General features: G+C 48.4%; 1 protein-coding gene across 1 annotated transcript; it reads left to right on the top strand.

Moving 5' to 3' along the window:
- Positions 1-4,070: 4,070 nt before the first annotated feature.
- On the top strand, positions 4,071-11,874 carry ADORA2A (adenosine A2a receptor). The gene is made up of 2 exons (XM_033135934.1): positions 4,071-4,651; positions 10,554-11,874. The coding sequence occupies exons 1-2, from the start codon at positions 4,302-4,304 to the stop codon at positions 11,599-11,601; spliced, it is 1,398 nt and encodes a 465-aa protein (XP_032991825.1). The 5' UTR covers positions 4,071-4,301; the 3' UTR covers positions 11,602-11,874.
- Positions 11,875-26,312: the final 14,438 nt, after the last annotated feature.

The following is a 26,312-nucleotide window of genomic DNA, read 5'->3' as shown; positions in this document are numbered from 1 at the left end:
CCTAATGGTCAGGGGTCCCTTTACCTTTAGCTATACCGCTTTATATTTTAAAGAATCTCAAAGTAGTTTACAACAAATTCGAACATCAAATCAATAAAATAAATTCAAGCTTCGACGGAAATGTTTCAGATCCTTCTCGAAGTGTCATTTTGCTCTCCCCATATTTATTTACCTACTTAAGTTATATAGCTGCCCCATGGCAGAAGTACTGTAGGAAGGCAGTATGATGTAGTGGTTAGAGTGTCAGACTAGGACCTGGGAGGGGCCAGCCAGATGGAGTTGTCAGTCGCCAACCTGGCACCCAGAGATCTCAACGTGGTGGCAATTGGACCCGTGCCAGTCACAAAATGTGCCTGACCCCTGAACACTAGCTTGAAGGTGCTGAGTTTTTATTTTTAACTCACAGACTTATAGACTTGGAGAATTCGAAGGTATCTGAAGGGTCATCCAGTCCAGCCCCCTGCAATGCAGGAATCACAGCTCATGGATATTGTGGAAATGGAGCCTGCCACTAACTAGAATCTTCCTGGCTGGTTTTTCTGCAGTAGATATGAGATTAAAAGTAGATACAAGATTTAGCAGAGCATAAACGCCACAACTGAGCTTGCTCCTCATTGACTTTTATGTTGTGCTGAAATAGCAAGACTCAGCGGGTAGTATTACCTTGCTAGCCCTACTCGGAGTAGAGCCACCCGGGTCTGTTAATTTCAGTGGTTCTGCTGACGTCAGATGCAGCCCTAAATAGAGCTTATTTATGTAGAATCATAGAGCTGGAAGAGACCCTGAGGATCATCTAGTCCAACCCCCTGCAGTACAGAAATATGCAGCTGTCCCATAGGGGGATCGAACCTGCAACCTTGGCCTTTTCAGCACCAGAGTCTAACCAACTGAGCTAGCCAAACAACTCAAAACAACTTTTTATATCCAGCCTCTTCGCAACATTGAAAAATGTAAAAAGGAAGAAAGAAAATCTAAGAGTAAAACAGTATTCAGGGGATAATATCTGTTCTAGTTAAGCAGCATTTGATCTGTGGAGCAGGGAGAGGACTCCCTCGTGCAAATTAAGCACATATGTCTCCATATCCACAGATACTTTTGGATATATTTTATGTCGCCCTAAAAACTGAGGCCAGTGGAGTGTTTGAAGAGCCCCAAACCCTTGATAGGCCTCGTGCTGTTTTTGCAACTTCTGCCCAATTTTCCATATGTAAACAGAATAAGGAAGCAGAGCAGCTTCTGCAGCGGCGGCCATTCCCTGCTGTTGCAAAAGAGCACAACAATCAGGAGATCTTCCGTCTCCAAGTGGGATTAAACTCCAGGCCTAAACTCCAAGGGCAGCCTCCAAATGAGATGAGCTCCCAAAGATCATGACCAGGCCATGGTGATTTCTCTGTTTTCAGGCAGCCCAGACGAGTCGGCCATTGGCTAAGCCAGGATAAGCCTTAACTTGGCGAGATGATGATGATGACATCATCATCATCATCATCATGATTTAAATATATTTGTCGCTTTTTACCCTCCAAAAAGCAACTTACAAAAATACCACAAAATATGCAAAAACACTACAATATTGGACGCTTCCAGACTGTCACTGTGTTAGGGTGGGATTCAGTGACATATCAGAAAATTCAAGTTGCACAATCAATAGTTGAGCTGGAGCTCTTGCGCAACAAACCCATTCTACCTGCCCCACCCACCCCAAAGACCAGACTCTTATGATATGTAAAGTGAAGGGGGAACTGTCCTAGAAAGTGTGGGATAGGGCTTACTTGATGGAGCATTGTCTAACCTCCCTGCAAACAAATCAGGTAGGCTCTTGTTGTTGTTGTTCGTGACCCCATGGACCAGAGCACGCCAGGCACGCCTATCTTCCACTGCCTCTCGCAGTTTGGCCAAACTCATGTTAGTAGCTTCAAGAACACTGTCCAACCATCTCATCCTCTGTCGTCCCCTTCTCCTTGTGCCCTCCATCTTTCCCAACATCAGGGTCTTTTCTAGGGAGTCTTCTCTTCTCATGAGGTGGCCAAAGTACTGGAGCCTCAACTTCAGGATCTGTCCTTCCAGTGAGCACTCAGGGCTGATTTCCTTAAGAATGGATAGGTTTGATCTTCTTGCAGTCCATGGGACTCTCAAGAGTCTTCTCCAGCACCATAATTCAAAAGCATCAATTCTTCGGCGATCAGCCTTCTTTAGGTAGGCTATAAATCCTCAATAAGCTGGTTGTTTGTTAGTGAGCAAAGGATCATGGGTGAAGGGAGCTCCCCAGATTCCTGGATCCATCCTTGAGCAATGCCCTAGAAGTGCAAGGAAACGCCCCTGGATAACCCAGATCACAGGGACCAAAGAGAGACAGGGAGGGGTGTGTGTGTGTGTGTGTGTGTGTCTGTCTGTCAATGGGCCCCTGTGTCAAAACTCATCCCCACCCCCACACACACTGCAAGTGGTTATGCTGGTGGGGTGAACTGTGTTAGACATCTTTGTGACCCCATTTCACCTGTTTTAAAAACTTCGCTTTTTTATTCAAAGCAGCCAACATTCTTATAACTAACCACGGCAGCTCGGAAACCGTAGAAGTTTAAACACACCAACACTGTTGCCATATCGATAACGAGATTAACAAATAAGCGCTGATAAAAGCAGTAATTGGCAAACAAGATTAAGGGAACAATATTAATACAAGAGCAACGGAGGTAAAATGCTGGCAAGAACAGGAAAAGGTTGTCTGGAAGGATGTGGGGTCGGGCTGTTTGGCCCTGGGGCGGGAGGAGGGCAAGCCTAGTTTGAGCTCGGGTCTTGGCAGGGTAAATCAGATGCAGCGAGTTTTCTTCCTAATGGGGATTCTGGAGGGGCTGCGGAAACCTGGACTATCCTGCCATCTCTTTTGGGGGTCACTCTGCAATAAATTCCAAAGTGATGAGACCTAAACAAAGGTGCTTGATTCATTGATACCGGTAGGTACAGCTGAATGACAGCAGGCTGTGTGTTGTGGCATTTGGCACAGTTCTGTGCAAACCCACAGAGTCTTGTTCTGGGTGAAAATTCCATGCTCCTGAGAAGCTCCGCTCGGCTTTTCACAAAAGCAAGTTTCTAGCCCTTGTGGTGCACAAGGCCTTGCCTCATGGCCAAGCAGTTTCCGCCCTGTCTTGCTCTTTTCCCAGGGGGAAACCTGCTCTTTCGCTCTAAATCAGAGCAAACAGCAATCTGCGGGGAACCCAATTGCCATTTGCTCCAGTTGAGCACTAAAGAGCCTTTCCCTCTGGGGAAAGCAGCGAGACAAGAAGACATGTGGATAAGCCCTCAGAACAGATGAAGTATTTCTTCACGTGGCGCGTAGTTTATTTATTTATTTATATTTAATAGATTTCTATGCCAGCCTTCGTCATAAGATCTCAGAATAAAATACAGGATCAAAACAAGTAAACAAGGAAAACAAACCAGCAAAACAACCTTCCCACAGACACATTAAAAAAGCTGTAGAATATTAATCTTACAGAACTATGGAACTCCCTCCCACAGGAGGCAGAGATGGCCACCAACTTGGGATGGCTTTAAAAGAGGATTGGACAAATTTATGGAGGAGGAGGAAGGCTGTTGATGGCTATACCCCATGATGCCTATGCTCTCCTCCTTCCAGTGTTGAAGGCAGAACTCCAGCTGCTGGGAATTGCAGGGGGGACGAGTGCTGCTGCTGTGCTCACGCCCTGCTTGTGAGCTTCTTTCCCATTGGGTGCATCTGGTTGGCCGCTGTGAGAATAGGAGTCCCCTTTGGCCTGATCCAGCTGAAGGGGACTCTTCTCAAGTTCTGTTTTACTTTCTGTATTATTCTGTATCCACTACAGAGAATATGACCTCAATGCATTACTCCCTTTTCTCCTTTCCGATGCAGCTGTGGGAGGGAACACACCCCACCAACTACCTAGAATAAGAGATAGCTGCCCCCCCCCCGGAGGTGTCGTTACGTTGGCAGGAAACGACCGACCGCAAGAGCCGTGGCCTTTCGAGAGGAAACTTACTTTTCATGCAGATGTTCCCTTGTTGAGCTGCCCCTGCAAAGAGAAAAGGCGCCCATCCCATTGACTTTCTTGGAGACTTTTGCCCATGTCTTCTGGGGCCTGGGCTAGCTCTCTCCTTCTGCTCGCTTTCCCGACTACCCCGCCATGGGGATCTGAGCCAGCCCCAGCAAAGCTGAGAGCAGAGAGCCCCTTCCTGGCGCCTGGGCGACTTGAGGTCTGTGCCTGATCGCTGTGATCCTGCAGATATGGACACTGGATTCCCCAGCACCCTCTTGCCCGCCTCTCACCATGCTAATTCGTGGGCATAAAGACTTCCTGGCAGATGTGGTCTACATTGTCTTGGAGCTGCTCATCGCGGTGCTGGCCATCTTGGGGAACGTCCTGGTCTGCTGGGCCGTCTGCCTGAACAGCAACCTCCAGAACGTCACCAACTACTTTGTGGTGTCTCTGGCGGTGGCCGACATCGCGGTGGGCGTCCTCGCCATCCCCTTTGCCATCACCATCAGCACCGGCTTCTGCGCCTACTTCTATGGCTGCCTCTTCATCGCCTGCTTCGTCCTGGTCCTGACCCAGAGCTCCATCTTCAGCCTCCTGGCCATCGCGATCGACAGGATTATCGCTATCCGCATGCCTCTCAGGTAAATGTGCAGTTGATGACAATGACGACAAGCCGTGCTTTTTTTTTTCTAGGGGTAAAAGGTAAAGGTAAAGGTAAAGGGCCCCTGGGCAGTTAAGTCCAGTCAAAGGCGACTGTGGGGTTGCGGTGCTCATCTTGCTTTCAGGCCGAGGGAGCCGGCGTTTGTCCACAGACAGCTTTCTGGGTCCTGTGGCCAGCAGGACTAAACCGCTTCTGGCGTGACGGGACACCGTGACGGAAACCAGAGCGCACGGAAACGCTGCTTACCTTCCCGCCGCAACGGTACCTGTTTATCTGCTTGCACTGGCGTGCTTTCAAACTGCTAGGTTGGCAGGAGCTGGGACAGAGAAATGGGAGCTCACTCCATCGCACGGATTCGAACCGCCGGCCTTCTGATCGGCAAGACCGAGAGGCTCAGCGGTTTAGACCACAGCGCCATCCGTGTCCCTTGTGATTCTAGGGGTACTCAATGGTACGCAGTACCGGCACTTTTCCCCACCCCCCAAATGTTAAAAGTATGCCACTTGCTGTAACAACTTCATCATGAATACCAGGGGTGCCAACTTCAATAAAATATGGGGCGGGGGACGACAGGTAAGCCCCACCCTGCATATTGGACCACATGATGCGGCACATGCACATCATTTGAATGGCAATGCCCATCGATTGGGGTTGGGGGCAGCTCCCTTAACAATTTTATTGGGTTGGGAAAGAATGCTTGGCCCCTAGGATTTGGCTCCTAGGGTGAGTGCCAGCACCATTTTGAAAAAAGCACCGATGACGACAGGCGGGGCTCAAGGAGCACAGCTTCAGTGCAGAGCTGATTTCCCTTCTCCAGAACTAGCAGAAGCAGAATAAATTTGGTGCTGGGGAAGTCTGAAGCCCGTCACCAGCTTACAAAAAACGGTCCTATTTCATTCGTTTTAAAAAGCCAGCGGGCGATGCTGGGATCTGCACGACCGAAATCCCAGCTGGAGTTTTTGCTCCCCGCCACCCTGTCTGTTTGAGAGAAAAGCCCGTGTTTCATAATCTCGACTTTTCCCAACCCTCTTCACTTGCTCTGAGCACGAGTCCCCTGAGAGCAGCGTCAGTCAGTCAGGGGGGGGCCTGTTTGTAATGGCACGAAGCAGCCCCCTCCAGCCGTGGGATAACAGCTGGGCAGCCTCAGAAGTCCACTTCACAGAGACTTAGCCCGCTCTGGGTCTTCTATCCAAGTCTCTGAGTGCCTTGAGCCAATCTCTTCCTCTCCCCCATTGTGATTTTTTTAATTTACAGTGAAAAGCTCAAGTGGAGTTTCCTGCCCTCTGAGTTTGAAGAGCAGCAGCAGCAGTGACTGGAAGTGGATATACAGTTCCTAAGGGCCAGGGAGGGGAAAGAGAAGGTGCAGCCCTTTGCTCTCTCTCTCTCTCAGTTGGGTTGACTCTCACTTCTTATCCAAACCACCTGGCATCCAAACCAGAGGGCAGGAGAAACCTCTTCAACAGCAGGTTCAGAAAATGGGCTGCCAAAGGCTCCATTGTCTCAATGGGTGTAGTCAGGATTTATGTTATTGGGGGGGGGGGGCACTCACCTGTCCCCATCCTCTGTCCGGCTCTGTCTAGCAGATTTGGAATGAAATGTCTCAACAACAGTTGTTTGAAATGACTTTCTTTAGACCCCAAGTGCTCAGAAAAATCTGTCAAAATCTTCAGCCGTTGGAAAACTAGGAAGTTTTTTTTAAAAAAACAACAAACAAACACGCCAGGTAGCACCTTTTGTGCGATTAACGAGCGTGTTTTGCAAAATTACAAAGAGCACACATTTTTTCATGTTATTATTTTTTAAAAAAAAAAATCTAAACAAATACAAGTTTTCCTGGATTTGCTGAAAACCTTTCCAGCGCTTCCTTCTCAAGTCCTCCCCCCCCCCAATGCAGTTTTTCTGTTGAGACGCTGCCCTGTCATTGTTGACTTTAGCCAGGTCTTCATTCTCCGCAAGATGTGATCTACAGTAGACGTAGTGCGTGGCTGAGCAAGAGAGATGGCCGGTTAGACCCACTGCTGTAGTATCCTAAATTCTGATGTTCTGCAAGGAATAGCTCACACATTTCCATGAAGGATAGAATGATATGCTACGTTGCATAGGTACAACAAATGTAGGCACTGACTTGTTCTAGGGAAATTGTGGTATCTCAGCAAACATTTCAATTTCAAATAGTCTGATCATTTCTACTTTTAGTTAAGTATTTTTATTTATTGAATTAGTGGGGGCAGCTGCAGAAGAAGCCGCTCGGGAGCCTGGGGCAGTGCACCCATAGGGGCAGGGTAAGCCGCCCATTGGGTGAGCCTGCCTCCTCCCACTCACCCACCCTACAGCTGGGGGGGGGCCAGTGGGCGAACCGTTTGGGCAGCACAGAGCCTGCGCGCATCCAAATTACTGCGTCTTTCCTAGGAGAGACATGTGGCTCGGGCACACTGCAGGCCCCACAGTGAGTGCCGCCCGGCATTTTTTCACCCCCCTCAGTGGTGGCACCCAGGGCCATCCGCACCCACTGCATTCCCCTTTCTCTGCCCCTGGGCAGCTGCCCCCCTGCCCCCTTGGCTGTGCCCATGATCCTTTCTGCAACTGACCAGGCAGAGGAGAAACTGATCTGCTAAGTTTCAACCTGCAGTTTTGTTTATAGCTCCTATAAAACCCCAACAAATGCAACAAGGGTGAGAGAGGATTTGGAGGTGAGGATGGGGGCTCTGTGCTCAGAAAGTGGATGTTCCCATTACACACGTGTGTGTGCATTAATTCATTCTCCTTGTTCGCGTGCCCCTGTCCTGCCTTTGCAGGTGGGAGAAAATCAGCCCTCTTTGCAGGGTCGTTGTGTAGGGAGGTGAAATCTCCACCCCCTAAAATTCATGCAACATTTGATTGCGGGGGACCCTCAAAGCGGTTTACAAAAGATAGAACAATGAAATCAAGACGGAATCACGACCCCGCTTTAAAACACACAAAAGTGGAAATGCTAAAACAGATGAAAATGGCCTCATTTTTATGAGCATCTGCGTAGGTTCGTCTGAACAGGGATGTTTTTAGCAGGAGCCATCAAGAGTACAGTGAAGGCACCTACCTGATCTCAATAGGCAGGGAGTTCCAAAGTGCAGGTGCTGCCACACTAGGCATTATGTGCCAATTCACAGCCACGGCCTGTTATTTTGAGCCTTCAAGATGCTAATAATAATAGCTTCCTTCCCCTGCTGGGGCTTTAACTTGCCCTGGGAGAGAAGTCATCAGTGCAGAGAGAAAGAAGGAAATCCAGGAAGAGGGATGAGGATGATGACTGATGTTCTATTGGCTGTTTGTGAAAGGGATTTGGCCTGCAGAAGGGGCAGGGAAGGAGATGCAGGCCAGGCCTGTAACATCACGTCTGAGAAGGCCACCACTCCTCTGTCTCCTCCCTTCCATAGACAAAGGATGGAGTGCATCTTGGTTGAAGCCCTGGTGGCTGCTGGGTAGTGGTTAAGAGTGGTAGACTCGTAATCTGGGGAACCGGGTTCGTGTCTCCACTCCTCCACATGCAGCTGCTGGGTGACCTTGGGCTAGTCACACTTCTCTGAAGTCTCTCAGCCCCACTCACCTCACAGAGTGTTTGTTGTGGGGGAGGAAGGGAAAGGAGAACGTTAGCCGCTTTGAGACTCCTTCGGTTAGTGATAAAGCGGGATATCAAATCCAAACTCTTCTTCTTCTTCTTCTTCTTCTTCCTTGGGAAATATAGCCAAGTTGCCTTTTGCAAGCCTGTGCTTTGGGGCCGAAACAGTGACTCATACATTTATAAATAACAACTACAGCAATGGCGGTCCCAGGGCAGGGAAGTTTCTGCAGCTCCCCTCAAACGCGACCTGTTGATTTTGGCACACCGGCAGACTTTGCTTCAGAGCCTCCCCACTGCGGCTTCTGCATTGGATTGTGTGGCTTTAGGCAAATGATTTCAAACTGCTCCCGCCCCCTCTCTCACACAAGCATCCTTCCTTTGGGGGTCATAGGCTGGGCTGCAGTGATGTCACAGAATGTTCATAAGTAGTCCAACTGCTGAGTTGAAGGGAGCTGTCTGTAGCAGGCGGGGCTAACACCCTGTTCAGGGGCCTGGTCTGATTCCTTGCCCCACAGCCAAGAAGTACCACCCACACAGCCCCGTTGATTTTGGGGGGTGGCAGCAAAACCAAAACAAATTAAACACAGTTGTGGGATGGGCTGAGCCTAGCACTCTAGTGCTGGTTACAAATCCCCCATCCCTGGTCACCAGGTGGTCAATTGATAAGCGGAGCTGGGACACCAAACTCCTTGCTCTGGAGGAATCAGCCAAGGAAGGGGTGCGCTGTCTGCCTGTGGGTGGGTGCATATCAGAGTGGGCCCCCCAAAAACAGCTCAGGCACCCCATGAAGCCTAGCTGTATGATGCAGGGGCTGCTGGGATTTGTAGTCCAAAACAGCCAGGCAAGCTATGGAGGAAAGTAGGTGGAAGAATTTAGACTTTCCTTACAAGATAGTTTCCTTCCTTTAGGGATGTTTCAGATGAGGAGGAGGAGGAAGAGGAGGGTTGGGCTGAGTGGACTTTGGATGCCCTCGGTAAACTGAGGGGCTCTGATGCCGCCACCTCTGTTTAAACTAAGAGGCAGGTCGATCCTGATAAATATTGGCAAATATTAGCTTGGATTGTGTCCCTCCTCTCTGGGTGCTCTCTTTCTCCTCCTCTTACCAAGTTATATAACTAATGCTGTTAATTAAATAAACATTGTTCCTTAATGGATGGATTAAGTGCCGGCAGCTCTTGGCTGGGTCTGAATCGGAAGTTGCAGAGGACAAAGTCGAAGGATTGGTTTTCAGCTCTGCATTTCCCCACCACCACCACAAAATGCATAAAGTGCTAATGGGATGTGGTCCCTTTACCCCACTTTGTTCTCACCTGACCCTTCAATCCTCCTGTCAGATGTCAAAGAGTTAAAAAAAACTATGTGACTTTTTGTCAACGTCTGAAGGCAGCCCAGTTTTGGGAAGCTTTTAATGTTTGATATTATTATTATTATTATTATTATTATTATTATTATTTCTTATACCCCACTCATCTGACCGGGTTGCCCCAATAACTCTTGGCACCTTCCAACAAAAATGCACACAGAGAGAAAAAAACACATCAAACATTAAAAGCGTCCCAAAGCCGGGCTGCCTTCAGGTGTTTACAAAAAGTCACATAGTTTTTTTAACTCTTTGACATTTGACAGGAGGATGTTCCACAGGGTGTGTGCAACTACCCAGAAGGTTTCCTGCCTGGTTCCCTATAACATACCCTCTGACATTTCTCCGGTGAAAATAGGGACGTCCCATTCCATAATGACAATTTTGCTGTTTATACCCCACATATCTTACTGGGTTGCCTCAGCCACTCTGGGCCGCTTCCAACATATATAAAAACCATAACCAATCATTAAACGTTTTAAAAAACTTCCCTATACAGGATTGCCTTCAGACAGCTTGGGGGTCAGATAACTCCATACCCTCCAACATTTCTCCAATGAAAATAGGGACATTCCGAGATCAAATCAGAAACGGCTTCTCTAAATCAGAGACGTCCCTGGAAAATAGAGACACTCGGAGGATCTGCTGTAACCTCACTTCTCACAGTGAGGGAACCACCAGAAAGCCCTCAGAGATAGACCTCTGTGTCCAGGTTGAATAATGGGTGTGGAGATGCTCCTTCAGGTAAACAGGGCTGAGGCTGTTTAGGGCTTTAAAGGTCAACACCAACCATTTGTCCTTGGAAATGTACTGAGAACCAATGGCAATCGTTTAGGACCGGTGTTACGTGGTTCATAGCCTATTTTGCAACTCGCAACGTCACCAGATCCTACCATTGACTTTCCTTGGCTCTTCTCCTTCCAGGTACAACGCTTTGGTGACGGGCTCACGGGCGAAAAGCATCATTGGCATCTGCTGGGTCTTGTCCTTCATCATCGGCCTGACGCCCATGCTGGGATGGCACAAGCCTGCCTTGGGCAACCAGGGTTCCTCCTCCTCCTCCTCCTCCTCCTCTTCCTCCTCTGCTGGCGTGTGCAGCAACGAGTCCTCTTCCTCCTTCTCATCCTCCTCCACCACTACAACCCCTTCTGGCAACTGCAGCAGCGACATGTTGGCCTGCCTCTTTGAGTCTGTGGTCACCATGGAATACATGGTCTACTACAACTTTTTCGCCTGCGTCCTCACACCGCTGCTCCTGATGTTCGGCATCTACCTGAAGATCTTCATGGCCGCCCGGCGGCAGCTCAAGCAGATGGAGAACAAGGCGACGCCCGGGGAACGTTCCCGCTCCATCTTGCAGAAGGAAGTCCACGCGGCCAAGTCGCTGGCCATCATCGTCGGGCTGTTTGCCGTCTGCTGGCTGCCCATGCACACCGTCAACTGCTACATCCTCTTCCGACGGGGCTGCGGCCGCCCTCCCCTCTGGCTGATGTACCTCGCCATCATCCTCTCCCACGCCAACTCCGTGGTGAACCCTCTGATCTACGCCTACAGGATCCGGGAGTTCAGGCTGACTTTCCGCAAGATCATCGGGCAGCACATCCTGGGCAGAAAGCAACGGTTCAAGGGGACCGCGGCCAGCCGGAGGTCCTCTGCTCACGCCGAGGAAGACGGTGAGAGTACCAGCATGCAGATCACCAAGTACGCTCTGAACTTCTACGCCGGAGGGGACTTGGATGGCATCCACATGGACGGGGATTGGGGGAAAACCAAAGTGGGCTTAGAACTGTGCCAGAGCAAGAAGGCGTTGGCCGGGGAGGCAAATGGCCACGCAGCCCATCCCTGCAAAAATGGGGACCTCTCCAAAGCCTGCAGAGACATGGAGCTGCTGAGCCAAGAGCTGCTGGCGATTCGGGACTCTTATGCCGCCGCCCTGGAGACTTCATCTGTAGAAGCCTCTGATGGGTCCTGAGGCCCCCTCAGGATGCAACGTGCGGCTGGAATGAATTCTTCCCTCTCCCCGTGGGCTGCTTTCATTGCAGCAAGAAGGGAGGGAAAGAAGGAGAGAAGGGGAGGGCAAAGGTTTGGGTCCTTGTGGTGGAAGGGGAGCGGTCCCTGACACAACTGACAGAAAGACCTGAAACGGCCTGGGGACAAGGCAGGAAAGGGCCGAGGGGCTTTTTCCCAGCCAAAGGTCAAAGGTGAAGGCAAGAGGAGATGGGCGGGACACAGAGACACACTCCTTGTTGCCTTCAGAAGACTCTGCAGGGGGAGGGCCATGTGGCAACATCCGGTGCTGCTTGGGACATCTGTGGCTGCCTGTGGCCACAGCCCAGTTGTACCAGGAGAAAATGAAAGGGTCAATGGAAAGGTGCTTCATAGTGCCGAGGAGCTGTGATTCCTGCATTGCAGGGGGTTGGACTAGATGACCCTTGGGGTGCCTTCCAACACTACAATTCTATGATTCTGTGAAGAGCAGAATGGGAAGTTTTTTTGCTGGACACCCAGCTAGGGTGATTCCAGGCTCGTTCCTGGAGCTGGCATGCGAGAGAGAGAGTGTGCGAGAGCGCATGGTTTGGAGGCATTAGAGATGCATCTGTTTGTGTAAAATCTTGAATAGGAAGCTTTATGATGTGATTTTCCTCTGGCTGCCATGTCTCCTTGGGGACTTCTGCAGGGCAGGGCAGTTGCCTACTTAGCCTCTTCCACCAGGCCATCTCCTAGGTAGGGCCTGGCATGATGGAAATCAATAGGTGACTGTGCTCCAGTTTGCTCCCAGGGCACGGGTGCCTATGAGATGATATGGGGGGGGGGGGGTGAACTTGCTCAGAGAAGATGTAGCTTCTGAAGGGACCACCTGCCTACAGCTGGCAAGGAGTGCCTGCATGGGTCACCCACAAAGCTAGCCCAGCACAGATCTACGCACTGAGAGAGTCCCTGGGACTCAACCCTAGAACCGTCTGGATTTGAACTCAGTGCCCAGATGAGAAACAACCCAGAGGGCTACTGCCTTTAAGGCCCAATGCCAGATTTACCCCCAGAGCTGTGTCTGCTAGCCTGAAACATCTTGGCAACCTTTCCAAACAGCTCCCAGGTGCAAAACCCGTCTCCCCACCCCCGCCTGCTTGTGGTCTGGCAACCTAGCTGAAATCTGCCAGGCAAACCTGTTTCACAGGCGATTGCTGTTCTTCTCGGTGAAGGCGACGGGCAAGGACTGTTGAGCATCAGTAGAGCAGTTGTTGTTATGGCGGCCACGCTCTGACATGACAAGATGGCAGCTTTGCATCGAGGGACGGCTGGGCTTGTCTTGGGGTTTTGCACGCAAGTCAGAGCAGGCCTCTCATTTCAACCAAAATGGTCACCCTTTGAAGAAATGTGAAGGAGGACCTTCAGCAGGTAGGAGGAGGAGGAGGAGGCAGAGATGGGAGAGGGTGCTTGAGGGGGTGGGGTAGAGGCTTCTCCCTGTGACCACACAAGGAGGGCTATTCAGTCTGGTCTATCACCCATCCTTCTGAAACCATCCATCTTCTAGTGTACACTGAATGTTTGCCCTTTGTTATTGTCATAGATCATGCGCTGTGCCCCTCCCCCCCATTTTAATAAGCTTTGGTTTCTGTTTTCAAGCAGCGTAAAACTGATTTTTTAAAAAAATAAATAAAAGTAAAACAAATGGTTACGTCTAAGTTTTGCAATTTCCATTAAAACCATCTCCCCTTGAATGCATTCTCTTGTGCTGGTTTCTCATGGCTGTGCCTGGGAACAACTGAGGCCTGCGGATAAAGGGCAGTATACAAATTTAATTGACAACAACAACAACAACTACCGCCCTGTGGAACGCCCTCCCATCAGAAGTCAAGGGAATAAACAACTACCTGACATTCAGAAAAAACCTGAAGGCAGCCCTGTTTAGGGAAGTTTTTAAACTGTGATATTTTAAATGTATTTTAATGTTTGATGGAAGCCGCCCAGAGTGGCTGGGGAGACCAAGCCAGATGGGCGGGGTACAAATAATAAATTATTATTATTATTATTATAACAACAACAACAACAACAACAGATTCATAGCCTCCGCCATGGGACTATACAAACCTCCTCAGTGTGGCTTGCCAGGCTGCCTTTGAGATCTTCTTAACCACTTCCACTGGTGGGCTGGAGAAGGAGCTGGTGTCTTGCTTGCGGTTTGGGGCCCTAGCCCAGCATCCTTTGTGAGAATCCAGGCAGATTAATGGTGGGCCATTGAAACATGGGCAGTGCCCTGCCTCCCATCTCTCCCCCCCCCCCCCCGTCTCGCCATGCTGGAGAGCTCACATGGTCACAGCAGCTGACCAGGCCCAAATCTGTCGCTTGTGATGTAAATAAACACACATCCGGCTAAAAATACCCCCAGGGTGATCTTAGGCAACTGAAAGCCAGTTTTCTGAAAGAGAGTTGGTTTGTTTTTGTGCGCCCATGTGTTTGTTGTACAGGAGGTGGTTGTTTGGGGCTAGGTGGTGCCCATTCAGTATCTGTGATGATGGTGATGCCATCAGCCACACCACAAAGTGATCAGGTGAGGAGTCACACTGTCAGGTCTAGACTCAGGCATAGGTCAGCAACAAAACAATAAATCAACTGAAGCCACTGAAGTTAAGGAAACAAAGCACAGCTCAGGCCTAGTAGTCTCAGCAACACTCTCAAGGTCTTGCCCCAATGAAGCAGTTGTGAGGACTGAAGCTCCCTGCCTTCCCAATATCCACTAGGACTCCTCCTCTCCAGGATCTTTCCCATGCAGTCTCAGGCTGCGTCTGCACACAAGCACCCTCTGCTCTTCCCTTTTTATTTCTGCATGTGTTCTTGGAGACCAGTGGGGAGGGGAGATGGTTGCAGGAGGAGGGGGAAACTTCCTGGATTCTTCAGTAGCCTGCCTAATGTTCCCTCTCCTCTTCAGCCTCCACTTCTGATTCTGTTTCTGGAGTCCTCTCTGCCACAGCCTCTTCCTGCTCACTAAACCCTGTTGCCTTTTCAGCTTCCCACACCGCCACCACCCAGTCTGTTCCCTCTTCTCCCTGTGACCACTCATAGTAATCCCACCACATCTCCCCGGGTTGTGAGTTTTCTTCCCCTGGGAGTTCCTCGGTGCCTCCCACTATCCTCTGCATCCAGCCAGTCCTACACACACACACACACACACACACACACACACACCATGATCCTGCTGCTAGTTTCACTTTTCCCAGCCAGCCAGTACAAGATTTGCAGTAAACATCCTGGCCAGACAAGGAGCTGCCATCAGTCCCAAAAGAAGGAGGCAGGCTTGGGCACAAGGGATGAGATGGTTGCCTTGCCATGTGGCTTGCTAGGTTGAGCTGCCTCTGGCAACTCCCTTCCCATCAGAGGAGGGGATTATCCTTGGAGGCACCCTCAGCTCCCACCAGGCCTCAGCTGCCTGGGCCTCCCTGGCACTCTCTTCGTAAGGCTGTTCTTAATGCTTTTTTGTATGTTGTGTGGGGAAAGACGCCTGTCGCCTTCACCACTTGGTATTCTGCAGAGCAGGCCTGCCCAGCTGAAGAACACAACCAGAGCTGTGAGGCTTCTCCAGTCCCTCCAGAGCACAGAGATCTCTGGGTCAGTCACCCATAGGACCACACGCAGCAGGAAGTGTGGGAAAATACCAGCAAAGGAACCTCGTCTGCTGACAGAAGACTCCCGCAAATAAGAGAGAGTCTCGTGGTGAGCTCATGGGCGGCTCTGCCAAATGCTGTCCCAAAATCTGGTTACAGGAGACCCTCAGCTGTCCATCATCCCCATCACTTGTGTTGCACACCTGCCATGACCCTCACTGGGGGGTGGGGGTGGGGTGGGAATACCAGGGTAGTATTTTTGCAGTAATAGGCAGAAATCTTTGCTGTTTCCAACCAATTTGTCCCTTTCATCATGGAGCAAACAAGAGTAGGAGTGTCAGATTCTGGCCCCCTCCAACCAGCCAGTTGACACAGAGCTTCCCTCCTAAGTGGTTTGCACAAAGTTCACTGGGAGGTTAGACCATGTTGCCTTCGTCCTGGGTTGTTTGCATGGAGGTCAGACAATGTCACATCAAACAAATGTTACCTCCTGCTTTCCAGGGCATCATCACTTTCCTTTTGCAAAAAGCCCAGTTTTTAGGTGAAATAGGTTTGTTACACAATTGAAATGTGCAACTAGAATTGGCTGGTCTGTGCTTGTCACTATTTCTTGGTGGGATTCAGTCTTGAAGTGCCCTCCTCCCAGGATCTTTCACCTCCCCCCCCCCACCTTGGAGGGCAAATGAAAACAAAGCAAGTACTGTAGCTGACACAATAAACACGAATCCCATTTAAAAGCATAAAATGTCATTAAAAGCCCAAAGTGAAAAGGGCAGACTTTGGTTGGGATCATGGTAGGCAAACAAGGCTTGGGAGGGAATTTTATTTTTGTAAGGGCCAGATTTGGGGATGGGGGTCATAGGATGCCACGTCGAAATGTATTTAGAGTCCAGATACAACCCTTGGCTAGCCACTCTTGTACCACAAGGGCAAAGGATGGGGCCATAGGTCTAGGAGGAAGAGAGACAGCACAGCATGTGCCTAAGAACCAAGAGACATCGTGCAGTTGCTGAGTAAGGAGTCTCCTCATGGGTAGGCAATCCCTGAAACACACTCATCCCCAGCTCAGGGTGTGGTCTCTGGCTCCTTGCCCTTGGTTTGCATTCCCCTGCTTTGCTGTGTTATATTTTGCCTGAAGCTCAACATCAAAAAAACTAAGATCATGGCCACTGGTCCCATCACCTCCTGGCAAATAGAAGGGGAAGAAATGGAGGCAGTGAGAGATTTCACTTTCTTGGGTTCCATGATCACTGCAGATGGGGACAACAGTCACGAAATTAGGAGACGCCTGCTTCTTGGGAGAAAAGCAATGACAAACCTAGACAGCATCTTAAAAAGCAAAGACATCACCTTGCCGACAAAGGTCCGTATAGTTAAAGCTATAGTTTTCCCAGTAGTAATGTACTGGGAGAGCTGGACCATAAAGAAGGCTGATCACCAAAGAATTGATGCTTTTGAATTATGGTGCTGGAGGAGACTCTTGAGAGTCCCATGGACTGCAAAAAGATCAAACTTATCCATCCTTAAAGAAATCAGCCCTGAATGCTCACTGGAAGGACAGATCCTGAAGTTGAGGCTCCAGTACTTTGGCCACCTCATGAGAAGAGAAGACTCCCTAGAAAAGACCCTGATGTTGGGAAAGATGGAGGGCACAAGGAGAAGGGGACGGCAGAGGATGAGATGGTTGGACAGTGTTCTTGAAGCTACTAACATGAGTTTGGCCAAACTGCGAGAGGCAGTGAAGGATAGGCGTGCCTGGCGTGCTCTGGTCCATGGGGTCACGAAGAGTCGGACACGACTGAACAACGGAACAACAACAACAACAACAACAACATTTTGCCTGAACTCCCTGAGAGGTTGACAGTGGACTTCTCACCTAACCTGGACCCATCCTAGATGGAGTCTCCCTGCTGGACCTTGGATTTATTTGGGCTGCGCTCCACTAGAAACCCTCTTGCTAAGGGTTTGTCTTGCCAAAGGGCAACTGTCTTGCTAGGGAACTCCTGTCTCCTGAGATTGGGACCCTCATTCCTGAGGGCACCCACCATAGCAGGACAGGTATCCTGAAATGGGAGTATGGAGGTTGTTACTCTTTACATTATTAGGAGGAGGCGGCACCTGGCCACACAACTGCAAGGCCCGAGGCTCCTGAACCTGCACTTCTTGGCCTGGATTGGGAGAAGACACATCATTTAAAGCCAGAATCTCAGACCCTCCAAGTGTCTCTATTTTCCAGAGATGTCCCTGATTTAGAGAAGCCGCCCCGGTTTCTTATTTGATCCCGGAATGTCCCACTTTTCTGTAGGATGTCCCTATTTTCATTGGAGAAATGTTGGTGCTGTCTGAAGGCAATCCTGTATAAGGAAGTTTTTTTAATATTTAATGATTTGTTATGTTTTTATGTATGTTGCAAGCTGCTCAGAGTGGTTGGGGCAACCCAGTAAGATGTGTGGGGTATAAATAGTAAGATTATCATTATGGAATGGGACATCCCCTATTTTCACCGTAGAAATGTTGGAGCATATGGAATCTCCAGGCTGAATCTGGGATCCTGCGCCATCCCTCCATTGTCCAGCCAAGTGTGAAGCTAGGAAACCTTCTGAGATACTGGATGTTTTTGTTCTGAAACATCAAAGAGGAGGCAGCACCGAGGAAACAATGGACCACCTGAAGCCCAAGGGCTGCCCCCACCCATTCCCTCCTCAGGGAAACAATGACTGGTAAGAAGAAAGGCCACTCAGCACCTCCACTGCAAGAACACTACCCCTCACCTGCCTGGGAAATCCAAGCACAGTCAGTCATGCGGGTCATTTGGAGGAAGTGAGAGAAGCAATTGTGGCAGGAGAGAGAGCAAGGCTGACCATTTTCCTTCCTTGCCGGCTTCTTCCTTGGAAAGGAAACTTCTTTTGGAGGACGCTATGCAGGGGGGATCCTATCTAAAATCAGCTAGTGGAAAGCCAAGAGGGCAGCAAGGTCATTAAGCTATTCGGGGGAATTTTATATATATATATAAAGAACAAACTGTGATGTGGGTGGCAGCTGTTAAGTGTCCACTACGGGAATGGTTCCTCTTGAACCCACATCCTGTTATTGAAGGAGAAGAGGAAGCCCCAGCCAATGGCAGTGAAGGGGGCAGGAGGATGCTGCAAGCCGTTCCAGGCTCAGAGGACTTCCATGCTGCATCCCTTTGAGCGATGCCATGCTGGAATGTACACCTGTTGATTGGTACAGTCCATAGGCATATAACTACACTTGTGGACTGTTACTCTGTTATTACTGTTATTTTTATTTATTAGATTTATATACTGCCCTTTGTCACAAGGTCTCAGGGCAGTTCACAAGATAAAAACACAAGGCAAAAGCACAAATGAATAGTTAAGACGGAAACAACAAGACAATAACACACACACACACACACACACACACACACATTCATTTCCCAAACATATTTAAAAGGTTCCAGTTACAGGTGGGTAGCCGTGTTGGTCTGCCATAGTCGAAACAAAATAGAAAATTCTTTCCAGTAGCACCTTAGAGACCAACTGAGTTTGTTCTTGGTATGAGCTTTCGTGTGCATGCACACTTCTTCAGATACACTGAAACAGAAGTCACCAGATCTTTAAATATAGTGAGAAATTTCTTTTTACAAAGAAATTTCAGAAATAGACTGGAAAGAGAAGTGGCTGAATTGCAACTAATCACCAAACTTAAAACCATGGAGAAACCTGGTCTGAACAAAGACATTGGATTCTTATCTCATTATACATAACAAAGCTATCTTTAGCCATCTCACCCCTTGGCTTTCCCTGCAAGACTAATTGCAGCTGTTAAGAGTCGTCAACAGGTTTTCCACACCTATCAGCTGAGCACCCATTCCCACCACCCTTCTGAGTAATACCCCTCCCCACTCCCTCACTATATTTAAGGATCTGGTGACTTCTGTTTCAGTGTATCTGAAGAAGTGTGCATGCACACGAAAGCTCATACCAAGAACAAACTCAGTTGGTCTCTAAGGTGCTACTGGAAAGAATTTTCTATTTTGTTTCGATATTTAAAAGGCCATAGGATACTAATCAGCCAAAGGCCTGGCTAAAGAGGAACGTTTTCGCCCGGCGCCTAAAGATATGTAATGAAGGTGCCAGATGAACCCCCCTAGGAAAGAGCATTCCAAGAACAGGGAGCCACCACAGAAAAGGCCTGTTCTTGGGTCGCCACCCTCCTGCCCTCACGTGGAGGAGGCACACAAAGAAGGGCATCAGATTATGAACGCAGAGTCTGGGTTGGTTTATATGGGGAGAGGCGGTCCTTGAGGTACCGGTATTTGCGTGCACTGATTGAATGTCGTGTGTGAGCAGCATTCCTTCTGCCAAGGACAGTTCTGAGCCCCAGAGCCCATCACAAGCCCAGGCCACTCTTGCCGCCCCTCCTCCTTTCCAGCCACCAGCTCCTCTGAGCTATGTTCAGTTCTGGCCGCAGAGACATTCCTGCAGCTGAAGCAAATAGTCAAATTGCCACCTGCTCATAAACAAATAAAAAGGATGCCTCGTTGAAGGCAGGGAAATCACAGCTTTCTCAATTCTGTCACCCAAGCTGACTGCTTTGCCTCATTTCCTGACCCGGGTGGCCCTTGGCTAGGCGGAAGTTTCAATGCCAAGCTGCATGTGGCAAGAGTGGTAACCTGGGCAGAGAGAGAGAGAGAGAGAGGCAAATCTGACAGCTTAAATTTCAGAGTCTGATGGGTGTGGGTGGGTGTTCTTCATATTTCCATATATTGCAGTTGGAACTTTGTTCATCTGTCTCTGGCAACAGACCAGTGCAATAGGCTCCTTTGTTATGGGGAACAATATCAAATGATTCTTTAGTGATTGTTTCTGGTTCTTTGGGGGGGTCCATGCTTATAGCCAGCAAAAAGTTTGATTAAAAGTGTGAAAAGTTGGTGGGCTGCCATCCCCTTTGTTTGCTGTTGTTCCCATTTTACAACAGGTGAGGCTGACTGATAGTAATTTGCTCAGGCTCCCAAGTAATTCCATCACTGCGTTTGGATTTGAACACAGCTCTCACACAGGGCAGAAGGAGCTGCCTCATACCAGGCCAGACTCTCTCTCTATCCATTCTAACTGGCTGGGGCTTTCCAGGATCTCTGGCAGAAATCATTCCCATGACCTATCCGGTCCTTTTAAGTAAAGAGGCAGTCTTCTGGATTCAACCCTCCCCCAAAGTTGCCTGTTGTCTGTCTTTAGGGGATGGAAAACACACACACACACACACACACACACACACACACGGTCCCAAGGGCACAATCCAAAGGGAAAGTCTCCTGCATGGCCCTGATGGAAATTACATTAAGCAGCACTCTGTACAAGTGCACAGCTCCCACCAGGGCTCGATTTTGGTGCGGGTGGACCAGGTCTCTCTTGAAGAGAGTTATGAAGACTCCAACAGTGAGATTAACAACAGAACTGCCCTCAAAACTTCTGATGGCTAATGACAGGTCCTAAGAAATTGGCTCTTTACTGTTCCTAAATTTGCCAAGAAACCATGGGCAAGGATGCCCCCTGGTGTCTGCAAAACTAACAAGTTTATTAGCCATTATTAATAGTGAATCCACGCAGAACTATTCCAACGAGGAAGAAAGTGACAAAGAGATTTTAGCTCATTTTAAAAATATTGTTTTGCTTTTATGATTTCTGTTATAAGCCACTTTGACTGTAGGATGGGGTGGGGGAACCATATGCATTTGAGGAGGCTTGCAAGCCCCCAAGGAGCCCTGTGTTTTATTTCACCGATCCCAATCAGTTCGCTCTTCCAATGCAGGGCAGATGTGGAGTTGTGGGGAGCTCACAAAGGTCCCGGGTGAGCCAGGAGGTCCTTCCAGATGGCCCTGTCTACCGAGCAATCATCTGAATCTTGTTTGCACACAAAGCCTGCGAGGGGTGAGATAATGTAGCACGAAGCCAACGTTATGCCACAAACGCTTTCTATGGCATTTCCCCACCAACAGCACAAAAAGTGCAGGGTGCTTTGGGGGGCAGGGAGAGAGGAGCTGTTTTGTTGCATCGGAGCTGCAGATCAACAGTATTTGCACAACTGGAGCTTGCCAGGATGGGACCGCGTCCCACAGGAACCACAAGACTGCCGTGTCTCCGAGCACCAGAGGCCTGCACTCTGCGAGGAAGGAAGCCTTTCCTGCTGGAGACCTTTCTGTGGCCAGACCCTCCGTTGCTGCCTCTTTCCAGTCGAGGCTGACGTGTTAACGGCACTCTGGGGAGGGAGGGGGGCAGGTTTGGTGTAATGGGATAATACTGTAATAACGGCCTCCCATGCAGAGCACTTCATCGCTGAGGCAGGCCAGCTGCTAGGGCAGCACGCTTCTTGGCAAAGGGGAACGCATCAGTCATTTTGATGGCAGGAGGATGCAGGGAAAGTGGAAATGATTTATAGCATAACAGGGAGAAAAGACACTGGGCCATGTCAGGGTGTCAGGCTCCTGCCTTAGGCAGAGTGCCGGGGGGGGGGCATAGTGGGAGAGATGGAGTCCTGGCCTCAGGATTAAACACTTCTCCATTAACTCTTGCCAGGGTCTTAAATGTAAAACGGCTGTATTTTCTTATTTCTTTATTTATTAAATTTGTTTACCACCCTTCATCTGTAGATCTTAGGGCAGCCTGCAGCATAAAAATACAAGATAAAAACACAAGATACATAGTAAGAACAAGAACGAAAACATAACAAACCCATTGTGTGAAATGAATGTCTCCCCGCCCCCTTTTTTAAAAAGAAAAAAAATATCTGCCTCCTTCTGCCCCACAGAATATTCTTTTCAGATTATTCATTTTAATTGCATGGACCCTGCAGCTCCTCCTGCACGTACTGCAGTTTGGACAAGGCCACTCTGCAAACAAACAAGCCATCAGATGAGACGTTGCTGAAAGTTCATGCTAAGAATAGACAAGCGACTTGAAGAGAAGAGTTCAGCTATGTGACCCCTCCGCCCCCCGTTCGGAAGCTGGACACCAGAGCCAGACCTGCAGCCTGCTGCCTTTCCTTTCTTCCTGCCCCCGAGTGTGCAGTTTGTATAAGGGGGGGGGATGACCCCCAGAGCACAGAAAGATTCTCAAGGTCTGTTCCCAGCCTGAGAATCACCCTTGGAAATTATCGGATGCTGGAAACGCCCCTGGGGACAAGATTGGCGAAACAGTCAAACTTGAGCTCAGTAACTAAATAACTAAGACTGCAATCCCATCCACGCTTACCTGGGAGAAAGTCCCACTGAAATCAGTGCGAGACTTAATAGCTTGAGATCATAAGAAGTTTTGCTTGGGCAAATATGCTGGTCCACTTTTATTAAACCCTGAATTCACTCCTCTGCTAATGGGAAGTTAGGGTTCATCCACACTTTTGCTTGACACATATTGTATTGCGTACCAATTGATTCCCCAGGGTGTGAGACCTTTTCTCGTTGTTCTTCAGATGTGCCTTGCAAAAATCTGATCTTACCTGCTGAATGGAAACTTGGTTAAGCAAAATCTCTCTTTGAATTTTCTGTGCATCAGCAGGTGACATACGATTTTCACAAGGCGCAGCCACACAACAACGAGAAAAGCTCTCAAACCTGGGGGATAATTAATTGGTACACAATAATTATCAAAATACGGGTGAAGCAAAAGTGTGGATGACCCCTTAGTGAGGATGGGCAAGGGCAGGGAAAGTTAACGCAGGGCCCTCCAGATGTTACTGGCATACAACTGCCACCAGGTCTAGTAGCCAATGTGGCCTATGGCCAGGGATGGATGAGACTTCTTGTCCACCATGTTGGCTACGCCGGACTTGAGGGCCACATCTCTCCCCACCCCCCTGCTCCTGAGCCGCTTGTACATGAGAAAGTTTATCTGTTTATCCTTTTCCAGGGTGTTCGTGCCTACCACAGAAGCCACCAGGGCTGTTTGAAAAGCAACTCCCTCTGTGAGAGCTGATCCCAGAGAGGGCATGTAGGGAACAACAGGAACACAATGAGAAGCTGCCTTGCTGCCTCTCCTGATTTGCAGAGGAGATGCTGCTGTGGGTCTCTTTCAGGGGTCAGAATGCTAATAGCTGTTTCCCCCTTCGTCTGGTTAAGAGGATGAGCAGGAGTGATCTTCTCTCCAGAGCTGGCCCTACTACTGGACAAAGTAAGGTGACTGCTTCAGGTGGCAGGTGCTCGGGGGGGGGCAGCAGCCCCCTTGCTCTTCTGCCCATTTCCCTCTGTTGTAGGACAGAGTTATGTTAGGTCAAATGACTTTCCTCTCCTGAAAGTTTAGGAACCCTCATGGTTACCCCATCAAACTGCCCTCTTTTTACGCTTCATACTGTGGCAACAGAGGAACTAAAGCTTCCATTTCGAAGTCATGCTAGAAGGGGAGATTATTCGCAGATTTTTTTTTTTTTAAATTCAATTAAAGTTAAATATTACTCATTCTTCCTCCGACACTCATTCTTCAGGAGGCTTAATATTTAACTTGAAGAGCTTGTCAATAGCAGGCCCGAAGTTGCACTGTCCACCATGTAAAGAAAAACAGGAAATCCTTTACGTAGAAACATCCTATATTTTACCTTGTCAAACAAATAAAATACATGTGTTTATTTAATAACCTTCTTCACAAACAGAAGTAGTTACTGGCACGTGGGAATAGCAAGGTTTGGATTAGCCATTGCAAACCGGGTGCCTTTGAGATGTTTAGGACTACAACTCCCAGCAGGCAGGGGCTGATGGGAGTTGTAGTCCTAAACATCTGGAGGGCACCCAGTTGGCATAGGGGATTTAAATGGTAGCTTCTCCTTGTACTTACTACAGCGACTACCCTTTATTCACAGCCAATGTTCCTGTCTAAGATCCGTGTCTAAAAGGGAGACTGCTTTTGTACAATGGCTCTTCACTGTGTTTGATCGGTCCCTTTGTTTGGAAGATTGATTCCTGTTTGCTCCAGGATGATTTTCCAGTGATAACCGGGCACTCAAAAACCAACTTCTGAAAGCATGGTTAATCATTATGGCTGCTGGCGCTTGTAACGTGTCATAGCGCCGTTAAAGATAAGGTTCACGTAATGGCAAACATGACCTTGTATGGAAAACTTGTCTTGTTTTCACCCTGATTTGCCTTGGTAAAAATGTTATTAAAATTACCTTTCTTGTCAGCATTGGAGATATTTGGAAGTGGGGGTTATGACATAAAAAATACCACCAAGTTAGAGTAGATCTACTAAAGGTAACAGGGTTTTACTTCAACTCCCACCAAACACAGCATCGTACAACCATATTGATATGTTGTCGCCCAAGGAGACCATTGTAAACAAATCAAAACGAAGGTTGGATTCTAAGAATCACTTGTAAAGTAAAGAAATATATGGATAATTAAGAAAAATCGAAATTGTGGAAAATGTACTGATATGTAGATTTGGAGGGAAATTGCTAATAGGATCCATGTGAGGGATGGGGGGGGGGAGTCAAGAGATTCAGAGAATCTCACAAAATGATTATAATTGGTTGTAAAAGTTTAATTGTAAAAACCAATAAAAAGTATTTCCCCCAAAAAAGATATGTTGTCGCCCAAAATATCTGAAATGCACCAAGTTGTGGGTAGATGGCTCTGAACAAAGTACCACACTGCCCCTCCCAAAACACTCTGCAAATGGCAAATTGGGTTTTCTACAGATTGCCGTTTGCTCTGAATTAGTGGTAAAGAGTAGGTTTTTGCGGGGAAAGCACTGGGGTAAAGAAAAGGCACTTACATGCAGCACTTTAAAGCAAAGATCCGACCTTAGAACCGTGCTACAAAAGGAAGCCTGGATAAGCCCCAAGGCAATCAAGCAGAAATAAGAGCTAAAAAGCTTACGAGTATGTCATATCTACACCAGACACTTAAAGCACATTTAAAGCTCATGGCATCCTTAGGAAACTACAGTTCCCAGGATTATTTTGGGGGGGGGGGGAAATCCATGTGCTTTAAATGAATGCTGAATGCATGTATGGTGTGGATGTGACCTTAGAGGGGAGGGAGGCAGGCCACACATTCACATCATATTTAAAGCACTATGACACTTTAAACAGCCATGGCTCCCCGCAAATAATCCTGGGAGCTGCAGTTTGTTAAGGGTGCTGAGAGTTGTTATGAGACCTTTTCTTCCCCTTGCAGAGGTGCAGTTTCCAGAGCGGTTTAACAATCAATCCCTAGGGAACTCTGAGAGATTTTGGACCTTGGAGGAGAATGGAGAGTCTCCTAACAACTCACAGCACCCTTAACAAACTACAGCTCCCAGGATTCTTTGGAGGGGGAGACATGATGGTTTGAAGTAGAATGTATTTTATTAAATTATTTCATAAAAATTATACACCGTTTGATTGTAGAAAAACCTCCAAGCAGTTTACAAAAAGATAAAATAGGAAAATCAGGGAAATTTTTACGATACATTAAAACGTTAATAAGTTAAAAGACTGAAACATCAGCATATCTAAGCAACTGGGTAGGTTTGTCTAAACAAGAATGATTTTAGGAGCCACCGAAACGAATACAGTGAAGATATCAGTAGGTAGGAAGTTCCAAAGTATCATTGTTGGCATCCATCTGTCTTGTGAGACAATGGAGTGCGCCTCCAGGGGTGAAGTCAAATCACTGCATTAGCAGCATTGACCTTCCTGGGGCTCAAGCCTGGGTGGTGTGTATGGAGGTGCTGGGCTGCCCAGACGACAGGACCCCACTCTTGGACTTGCTGATGCGGTCCAAATGAAAGCAGAGCAATACATTTGGCATCAGCTTGGCTGCAGCAGTTGCCGGAATGTATTGCTCTCATTTCCCTTGGGACCACATCAGCAAGTCCGAGAGTGTGGCCTTGTTATTTGGGCATAGTCAGGATTGATTGCGGGTGGGGCATGCTTTATGTTAGGCAGGTGCAGAACTGAGTTATCTGTGACACAATTGGTCAGTTAGTTAAGTATTTTTATTTATTTACTTGATTTAGGAGGGCAGATGCACTGCCCCCCTCCCATCCTCTGATTACACACATGGTAGAAGGCACCATCTTAGGGACTTCACTCCAGATTTGTGTAGGGT

The sequence above is a fragment of the Lacerta agilis genome, chromosome 17 (assembly GCF_009819535.1).
Source record: "Lacerta agilis isolate rLacAgi1 chromosome 17, rLacAgi1.pri, whole genome shotgun sequence".
Taxonomy (NCBI): Eukaryota; Metazoa; Chordata; class Lepidosauria; order Squamata; family Lacertidae; genus Lacerta; species Lacerta agilis.
Note: the sequence above shows the minus strand (reverse complement) of the source record. Positions and strands in the feature narration are given on the sequence as shown.

Coding starts and splice junctions, on each gene's coding strand:
- ADORA2A (XM_033135934.1), top strand. CDS start 4,302: ATGCTAATTCGTGGGCATAAAGACTTCCTGGCAGATGTGGTCTACATT. Junction 4,652..10,553: donor GCTATCCGCATGCCTCTCAG/GTAAATGTGCAG, acceptor TTCTCCTTCCAG/GTACAACGCTTTGGTGACGG.